Raw genomic sequence first — 10,120 nt, forward strand, 5'->3', positions numbered from 1 at the left:
GTACGCAGGGGAAAACGAAATCGATGCAGGAAATAAAGGCCAGCTAAGGATTTCAGCCCGAAAACAAAGACTAGCCCACTTCTCTCTGTGGTCCTCACCACCCCGACCTGGCCCAAGTGGCCCAAATCGCCGCAGATGCAGGGCCTGCACGCGCTTCGCTAAAAAGGCATATCGCACGAGACAAGCCGGCGCCTCCCAATTCTGTTCGCAACTTCGCACTCGTGGAGTCGTGGGTAGGGCATGGCGGCAGGGCACATCGCCGTCCCCTGAACGCACGCGCGCACGGCGGCACAGGTAGGCGGACGGCGGCGACGCAAGCATCTGATGGCATCCGTCCCTCAACCCTCGCAGCTTCGCTTCATCTTTAATCCATCTCGACAGTTGGCAGCATCAGGCATCACCGCATCGAAGGCTCTCAGTAGGCTTCCAATTCCAAAGCACAAGTTCAGTCGTTTAAAATCTGATTGATAATTTGAGGTGTTCGTGTTTCTTAACATATTAATCATCCGACTGTTAAAATTTGGATCTGCAGGTGTTAGCACGTCGTCTTCTTCTTCCGTTGTCCAGCATTTGACTTATAACAGTAAGTTAGCATGGTTAGTTGGATTTCTATTTTAGTATTTTAAAATTAGAAATTTGTTTGCAATGAATTATGAATTGTTTAGACATGACGATTTGCGATTTTCCACATGAATTACAATGTGGGAATTAATGTTTATAAATTGGGGATTATTACAATGAGAATTATTTATAAAAGTTAGTTCTCCTATAGTTTGTAACTTTTCTCTAATCATTTTCTACTTCCTATCTTTTGTTCTCCTATATCTTAATGTTGTCACTTTGATATGTTGACTAATTAGTCTTTCTATCTGTTGAACAATTTCGAAGCATGAACAATTTTACGATTATATTATATTATGTTATATCTTTTATATAATATATCGTTAGTATAATATGGTGCTATACTCAATTAAACACGCCAAAAAGAAGGATTTATGGCTTTAAAATAGCCATTGAAATTTTGAACACACTCTCTTTAAATCCTGGGCCCGTCCCTGTTTCGGCCCTATATTAACACATGACGCGTCCCTGCAGATGCACACTCTTAACCCTATTTCTCACAGGTGGGAGGAAGGGGACCGGTTGACGGAGAGTTTTGTCTGATAAGAAAAGAAACACTAGTTATTTAAGTAGTAGAGATATTAGTACGGCCATTCTCTGTTTGACCGGATGTATTTTACTTGTCTGAGTTTAAACTCAGGCCACAAATTTATTGTATGCATACTATTAAAAGTTACAAACTATAACAATACAACATTACTTTTAAACATGACCCAATGGTTTAATTTTCCTTCATGTACGGCACTCAATTTATTACCGTCGGTCCAAGATTCTTAGACAGCCTAAATACACCTCATATTCATGAAGGGGGAAGCACGATACAACAAAAACATAGAGCTATACATACTAGGCTATTGGGTGGCCAGAGGAGGAGGCAGGATTATGTAAGGCTTGGGGCACTGCACGGTGCTGCCGGAAGCCTACACATGGCCGGGATCCCCACATGGCCTCATGCCCCGGGCAACAGCCCAGTGTGCCCGGGGTTTGTCTTGAGCACATATGTATCCTAGTGCATGGTCTCAGGCGGTAGCGGCACAGACGGGAAGGTCCTTTTCCATGGTGGGCCGCTGCTTGAGGATGGGGTTGCTCTCGAAGAAGTTGACCGGCTTGAGGTCGAAGCTGGACGACACAGTGGGCATGATGGGGAAGTCCTCCTGACAAGGGATGTGGTGGAACCCCAGCGTGTACCACAGCACCAGGTCCTTGTTCTCGATCGGACGGTCCCTGTGAGCCCACATACGCAGATCAGACGGCCAACATTTTTCGGATCATCAAATCCACTGGTTTTTGTACATACACAAACGTACCTCTCCGACCAAGTAGCCAGCGTGTCCTCGCCTTTGCTCTGGTACACGAACAGCCCACCGGCCCACTCTTCACTCTTGTTGTAGGGCGTGACCCAAATCTGTTGCACAAAACCAAATGATGAAGACAAACTGATTTTCACCAAGTATGTGTGCGTCCTGTTTTTCTCCCTTGATAAGGGGTGCTTTTACTATAATCCATAACGCGGCATCAAGAAGGTAGTATGCGCATCTCCTCATAGTGATATCGCAAAAAGCCTTAAATTTGTGCAAGTAGACGTTTCACCTGGTTGTTTGTGAATGCACCCCTCTTCTGCGGAGGGTCCTCGGGGTCCAGCAGGCTACCTGCAGTGCCTGCAGGGACGACCTTGTAGCCCACCGGGTTCCCGACACGTGTCTTCTTTGTCGGGTTGATGACGTGGAACTCGGCCGGCTCGTAGAGCTTCAGCCGGACCCGAGCGTCCTTCTCCGTGCTCGCGATGTGGCGTGTGGCCTTGAGGTAGCTCCTCCGGGGTGACTCCCCGGGCGCGGTGTCCTGGCGGGCCATCTCGACGCGGACGAAGGAGTTGTCGGCGCCGTCAACGTCCATGTCGAGGCGGAAGGTGACATAGTGGTCGTGGATGACGCCGATGACATTCTCGGAGAGGAGGGTGCCGTGCATCTCCTCATTTTGCCGGACCTGGTTCATGTGGGAGTAGGGCGTGCCCTTCACCATCAGGATCCCGCTGAGCCCGACCTGAAACCATTGAGGGAAGATCATGTGAACTTGGGGGGAAATGGAACAATCAAATCATTCATTTTCGTATTTTGATCTCTATTATGTACTCCCTCTGTAAATTAATATAACACGTTTTATGTAACTACTTCAGTTACAAGTAATTAAATCATCATTCCTGGATACCCTTCCACTGTTTCTGCTGAAATAAAAGGGGGAAAGCTACCCAAGATGGAGACGGATGCAAGGAACTATGCAAAGACAGTGCACGTTGGACAAGTTTTCTTGGCAGTGACGGAAGGAGCGAAAATGACACCCCGTTTTATTCCGGCAAACTGGGCACTCAATGCCCCCAAGGATATGACGTACGAGCGCAATGCATGTGGTGCTCTTATGACCTGAAGCTCCACTGATAAAAAGCAAGAAGCCTGATATTTTTACCTTGCACCAATGAGAGAGCAGACACGTACGAGCCACACTGTGCTCTGCTTTTATTTTGTGAGCGTGACAAAGGTGAAATTGTTGTACGTTTTGGGGTGGAAGATGGATGGCGTACGTACTTACCTTGATGCGGATGAGGCCGTCGGTCTGGAACTCCCAGTCGACGATGTAGTCGTAGTTGGCCACCGACGCCGCCATGCGCGCCACCAGCGTCACCTTCGGCCGGGACTCCCTTATCTGCACGCACCCACAATCTCGATCAAAGCATGCAACCGGCAAACGCAACTTGCAACAAACTGAGTGAGGTTCACTCGACGGGTGACAGCGATTTCCATTCCCAGTAAAGACGAGGCGAGCGCGGGCAAGCCGGCCGTCACTCGGTCAGTATCAGCGAGATAGGACCCTTCTGCCTACCACTGTACTACTGTACGTGGAACGATTTTTTTGGGCTGATATTTTTTGTCCAAGATTCTCCTTCCCAGGTAGCTAGACTAGTGTTGAAGATTCCTTGAGAGGAAAACAAGGTCACATCCAGAATATTTTCTACATATTTAAGTATGTATTTCCATATACCCATCTTCCTTTAGTTCTTATATACTCCATTCCAAAATATAGTGCGCCCGCGCTTTTCGAGGTTCAACTTTGATTATAAATTTAACCAATGAGACCAATTGCGGCGGGAGAAAAATTTATATAATTTAAAACTTCTTTCGAATACGAATTCACTGATATAATTTTTGCTCCCGCCGCAATCGGTCTCGGTAGTTAAATTTACGGTCAAAGTTCAAGCACGTGGATAGAGGAAGCACTACATTGTGGAATGGAGGGAGTATGTATATAAATAGTCAGTATCTCTACTTAAACAGTCCTCCGTACCAAAATATAAGACATTTTTTGAAACATAATCTTTTTTTTTTGAAATACCTAGAACTATTATAAGTAGGTGTATATCATAATCATGTGAAGTTGATTTTCAAACTTGTTGTTTTGTGACACTGATTCCGCAGTTTATGAACCGAGTATATACACATATTTCTCGAGGTGACATGTGGTTTCACACGAATCCACCATTTATTTCCTTTAAAATATAATACGTACAAAAAAGTACACGGCCCCCTGTTTGCGACTTTGAGATGCGTGCGAAATTGTCGAGGTCCTATTTTTTTTTGGGCGAGAATTGACAAGGTTGTTGTTGAGTGAGTGTGTGTATACGAAATCAAAGATTCTCCATAACTAGTTGCCAAAACTTGAGCCACATCAGCTTTTATATTTTAGTATTGTGCAGGTTTAGCATATGACTTGTGTGGTTCAAAAAATAAATATTGTCTCGCACATGACTCGTAGCTTTGGCGCGAAGTACAGTAGCGCGGCGAAACAAAACAAGCGACGTACACTTACTACGTAGCAGGGAGGAGGGTAGGTGTGGGTGTGCGGGAGGGGAGTGGAGCTTACGTCCATGCCGGTGATGGGGCTCTCGGAGTGCCGCCACGCGATGTCGCCGGCGTACCGCTCGAAGACGCAGATCATGTTCTCCCGCACGTACGGCCGGCCGTCGGCGGCGACGAAGACGCCGTCCATGTACCGCGCGTGCCGCGGGCAGTCGTTGAGCGGCACCAGCGGCATGGCCTGCAGGCCGAACCCGTACTCGCCGGCGTCCATGTACGTCTTGAAGTACCACGCCTCCGTCGGGTCCATGTAGGGCACGAACAGCTCCGACGCCATGCCCTTGTACATCACCTCCCTCCGCGCCCCGGTGTCCGGGTCCTGCACCGTCGCGCCGGACACGACCAGCCCGGCGCGCGCGTCCGCCTTGAGGTGGAACTCCCACCCGGCCCACCGCACCGTGTGCCCGTCCTCAATCTGGAATCCTGGGCCCTCCGGCGCTGGCTCCATCGACGGCGCCCGCACCGTCTGGTACCCGAATCTATCGGTGCCGTCGTCGTCGTCGTTGGCGGCGCCGCGGTAGTCGGTGTTCTTGGCGGCCGGGATGGGGATGCCGGCGCCGCGGTCGGAGATGTGGACCACCTTCCCGGTGTCCATGTCGACGAGCACGGTGAGGCCTTCGATGGGGCGCATGTAGAAGTTGGCGGTGCCCTCGGTGGAGTAGCACTGGCTCTTGATGAGCCGGCGGCCGCCGTCCTCGGCGGGGCCGTACCAGCCGGGGGAGATGGGCAGGCACGCGACGTCGTCCAGGCGCACGCCGCGGCGCCGGATGGTGGCGTTGAACGCCGGGTCGCCGAACGGCGCCGCGCAGAGGGAGTTCTGCTCGTCCATGGTCATCGTCGGGTAGCCCGAGGCCGGCACGGGCAGAGGGGCGACCTTGCCGGCCGCGAGGTCGACGGCGAGCACGTGGGACTCCCCCTGGAAGCGGACGACCGCGACGGCACGGCGCGGCGGGAGCGCGTGCACGCCCTTCCGCCAGCGCCGGACGGCGGGCTTGTCGGGCTCGTCGAGCGCGAGCGCGTGCACGGCCAGGGCCGACGGCGCCGACGCGAACGGCGGGTGCGCGCGGAGGAGGTCGCGCGCGCGGCTGATCTCCGTCACCGTGAGCGGGTCGAGCGGGTGGCGCGGCACGTCGGACTCGTGCGAGGGGCGACGTGGCGGGCTCTTCTCGGTTCGTGGTGAGCGGCAGGCCCACGGCGAGAACCGGGTGCAGCCGCCGGCGCCGTGCAGGAAGGAGGCGGCCGGGGCGTCGATGGCGAGCGGCAGGCGGAAAGCGGAGCGGGCGACGATGAGGACCAAGGCGGCGCCGAGGGCGAGGAAGGTGAGGCGGAGGAGGGAGGTGGAGTAGTCCATTGGAGCTGAGTGAGTGAGTGAGCTGAGCTCTCGCCGCTTTGTGCGCAGCTAGCGTCAGTGACTCGCCTATATGTGCGCACGTTCGTCTAGCAAGTTCGATCAGATCATGCAAAGCACCGAATCGGGTACGTCACCCCACACGGCAAACGCAAGGCAACAAGCGAGGTTACATCGTCCATCGATCGGTCGCTTTTTCTCTCGTTTTCATGCTAGCTAGTATGAATAAAAACACGACAAAAAAGATAATAATACAGTAACAATTTTTGAACAAAAATCAACAGCCATGATAGGTGATACTAGGTATTTTATCACTGCCGCAAAAAAAAAACTCTCAATTTTTCACACCGTGATTTGTCTTGATTGTGATTTGGACACGGTTGCTAGCTTGAAGTTGTTTTCATATATGTTTGAGATGATGCCAGGACTAAAAATAAACTTTCAAAAGAAGTGAGATTCTCACTGTTGGGGGATGCTATGCTGATATTCATACTAGCTCCTATGTTGTGCCGTTCGTGAAGGCGCCTCCTTGGAGTCCGTAGTTCATCGTTCTTCGGTAACATCTCTTCCCGTTGGTTGCTCGATCACCAACGATGGCTCCAATGACCCCAAGCAATGTTCCTTTCGAATTGTAGTTTGCTATGTGTTGCCTGGAGTTGTGTTGTTGTTGCTCGGCACCTTGTATCTTTTTTGTATCTTGTCTTGTGAGTTGTGTGGTGAGATGGTGTGCAGTGTTGTTGTATGTACGGTGGTTGGTGTTTTATCTATAACGTGGAGTGAAAACCTGTTACTACAGAGTTTTTAAGTGTGTAGATATTGTCCCGGGCATTCATGTTCAAGTTACTAAGTGCAGTGTTGTTGTATGTACGGTGGTTGCCCTCCATCCACCCAAATCTTGGTGCCACAAATATTTCAAGACACTCACTCGCTTACGTCGTGACCCACATCCCTACGCTGTCACCATTTGGTGCCACTTCCGTCGCCAGGACCAACGCAATTTGGCCCCAGTTGCCTTCGCCGAGCCGTTCTCGGACCTCCCACGCTTCGCCGCAGTCCCGCGTCTGCTTCCTGCTATTCAACCATGCCACCCCTTCTGCTGTGTGGCCTCTAAATGTTTGACGGCTTGCTTGGAGGTAAATTTTCCCAGCCCTTTTTCTCTCGGCTAATAGATTTGTGTAGATGACATTAGATTCACGTTATGTTTATATGGATCTTTTGGTAGAGCTGTTGTTTGATCATTCATCATCGAATTTGAGCTTCGAGACTGAGAATGAAGTCATGGATGTCAAGGAAGAAAAGATTCCCTTGATGGTTGCAGACTAGATAGAAACAACGACAACAAGAAGAAGCGTGCGGGTCGCAGGTTGGTCGCGCGGCATTTCACTAGATTAGTATTGAAGGCAACTACAAGCTCATGCGCAACTACTTTTTGCTATGTTGTACCTTCACTGGTTTGTTCCGGCAAAATTTTCGCACAGCCATACAACAGTTCCATTGGATTCCTGACGACATGAAAGCCAATGAACATTTCTTCCAGCAGTCAAGAAATGCGGCCTGACTCCTAGATCCCCCCTTGTCGGAAGGTGATAGCAACACTTCATATGATTGTATATGGCATTTTTGCAGATGCATTGGATGACTATCTCGAATGGCCAAAGATACAATTATAAAGTGCACAAAGTATTCACTGAAACTATAGAGAGGGTTTAGGGAGAAAAGTATTCATGGGCACCCAATGTCGAGGACACGGCATGGCTTCTAGCGATGAATGCATCAAGGGGGTGGCATGGGATGCTGCAAAGTGTTGATTGAATGCACCGGTGGCGAAAGAATTGCGTTGCGGCTTGGACGACCAATTCACCGGGCATTTCCATGAACCAACAATTATTTTGGGAGCGGTTGCCTCTGAAGTTTTCTGGATTAGGTGCTACTTTGGGTTGCCTGGATCTCACAATGCCATGAATTCTCTTGCAGAGATTTCATCTAAATGGAAGGCAGGCTAGTGGTACTCCTCCACCTTTCAACTTCATGGTGAATGTCCATCAATATGGCCAAGGCTACTATCTAGATGATGGCATTTATCCATGTTGGTCAACATTTGTGAAGACACCAATGAAAGAGCATGGTGCCCCCATGTGTGGTTTTAATAATTAATGACATTCTCTATGAACTAATGGTTGCCTTGAGTTATATTCATAGGATTTGTCCATGGGTATTTCTTGAAGTCCATTTGTTGGTTTCAAGGAGTTTATGTGTTGACCAAGGTGCTATTCAAGGAATTGTCCAGAGATTATTCATAGAGAAGACATGATACAAGGTTGATCAAGACTAAGTCAAAGAGTTAATCAAGTTGATCAACACACAAAGTGTACAAGATGTACCGTGAGGTATCAAATGATCCCATGGTATGGTAAGCATTGTCCATTACACTTTGTGTACTAACACATGGTCTACATGAGAGTTCTATGTGAAGGAAATATGCCCTAGAGGCAATAATAAAGTTATTATTTATTTCCTTATATCATGATAAATGTTTATTATTCATGCTAGAATTGTATTAACCGGAAACGTAATACTTGTGTGAATACATAGACAAACAAAGTGTCACTAGTATGCCTCTACTTGACTAGCTCGTTAATCGAAGATGGTTATGTTTCCTAACCATAGACATGAGTTGTCATTTGATTAACGGGACCACATCATTAGGAGAATGATGTGATTGACATGACCCATTCCATTAGCTTAGCACCCGATCGTTTAGTATGTTGCTATTGCTTTCTTCATGACTTATACATGTTCCTATGACTATGAGATTATGCAACTCCCGTTTACCGGAGGAACACTTTGTGTGCTACCAAACGTCACAACGTAACTGGGTGATTACAAAGGTGCTCTACAGGTGTCTCCAAAGGTACATGTTGGGTTGGCGTATTTCGAGATTAGGATTTGTCGCTCCGATTGTCGGAGAGGTATCTCTGGGCCCTCTCGGTAATGCACATCACTTAAGCCTTGCAAGCAATGCAACTAATAAGTTAGTTGCAAGATGATGTATTACGGAACGAATAAAGAGACTTGTCGGTAACGAGATTGAACTAGGTATTGAGATACCGACGATCGAATCTCGGGCAAGTAACATACCGATGACAAAGGGAACACCGTATGTTGTTATGCGGTCTGACCGATAAAGATCTTCGTAGAATATGTAGGAGCCAATATGAGCATCCAGGTTCCGCTATTGGTTATTGACCGGAGACGTGTCTCGGTCATGTCTACATTGTTCTCGAACCTGTAGGGTCCGCACGCTTAACGTTATGATGACAGTTTCATTATGAGTTTATATATTTTGATGTAACGAAGGTTGTTCGGAGTCCCAGATGTGACCACGGACTTGACGACGAGTCTCTAAATGGTCGAGACATAAAGATCGATATATTGGATGACTATATTTGGACACCGGAAAGGTTCCGGGTGAGATTGGGACAATAAGGGATCACCGGGAGGTTATCGGAACCCCCCGAGAGGTATATGGGCCTTATTGGGCCTTAGTGGAAAGGAGGGGAAAGGAGCAAGGGAGGCCCCCCCCAAGCCCAATCCGAATTGGGAAGGGGGCCGGCCCCCCTTTCCTTCCTCCCTCCTTCCTCTTCCTTCCCTCTCCTACTCCTAATAGGAAAAACGGGAGTCCTACTCTCGGTGGGAGTTGGACTCCCCCCTTGGGCGCGCCACCCTCCTTGGCCGGCCCCCTCCTCCACTCCTTTATATACGGGGGCAGGGGGGCACCCCAAAGACACAACAATTGATCATTGATCTCTTAGCCGTGTGCGGTGCCCCCTCCACCATAATCCTCGATAATATTGTAGCGGTTCTTAGGCGAAGCCCTGCGACGGTAGAACATCAAGATCGTCACCACACTATCGTGCTGACGGAACTCATCCCCGACACTTTGCTGGATCGGAGTCCGGGATCGTCATCGAGCTGAACGTGTGCAAAAACTCGGAGGTGCCGTAGTTTCGGTGCTTGATCGGTCGGGCTGTGAAGACATACGACTACATCAACCGCGTTGTTATAACGCTTCCGCTTCCGGTCTACGAGGGTACATAGACAACACTCTCCCCTCTCGTTGCTGTGCATCACCATGAACTTGCGTGTGTGTAGGAATTTTTTTGAAATTACTACGTTCCCCAACAGTGGCATCCGAGCCTAGGTTTTATGTGTTGATGCTATATGCACGAGTAGAACACAAGTGAGT

At 49.2% G+C, this 10,120-nt stretch overlaps 1 protein-coding gene across 1 annotated transcript; it reads right to left on the reverse strand.

Moving 5' to 3' along the window:
- Positions 1-1,317: 1,317 nt before the first annotated feature.
- LOC125535414 (amine oxidase [copper-containing] gamma 2) lies at positions 1,318-5,939 on the reverse strand. Its single transcript, XM_048698470.2, has 5 exons — positions 4,534-5,939; positions 3,205-3,318; positions 2,212-2,661; positions 1,929-2,026; positions 1,318-1,845 (listed from the first exon to the last, which is right to left on the reverse strand). The coding sequence occupies exons 1-5, from the start codon at positions 5,875-5,877 to the stop codon at positions 1,641-1,643; spliced, it is 2,211 nt and encodes a 736-aa protein (XP_048554427.1). The 5' UTR covers positions 5,878-5,939; the 3' UTR covers positions 1,318-1,640.
- Positions 5,940-10,120: the final 4,181 nt, after the last annotated feature.

This window comes from Triticum urartu, chromosome 2A (assembly GCF_056163025.1).
Source record: "Triticum urartu cultivar PI428250 chromosome 2A, HENAU_Tu73, whole genome shotgun sequence".
NCBI lineage: Eukaryota > Viridiplantae > Streptophyta > Magnoliopsida > Poales > Poaceae > Triticum > Triticum urartu.

Coding starts and splice junctions, on each gene's coding strand:
- LOC125535414 (XM_048698470.2), bottom strand. CDS start 5,877: ATGGACTACTCCACCTCCCTCCTCCGCCTCACCTTCCTCGCCCTCGGC. Junction 3,319..4,533: donor GCCCCATCACCGGCATGGAC/GTAAGCTCCACT, acceptor GGGTGCGTGCAG/ATAAGGGAGTCCCGGCCGAA. Junction 1,846..1,928: donor CTGGCTACTTGGTCGGAGAG/GTACGTTTGTGT, acceptor GTGGGCTCACAG/GGACCGTCCGATCGAGAACA.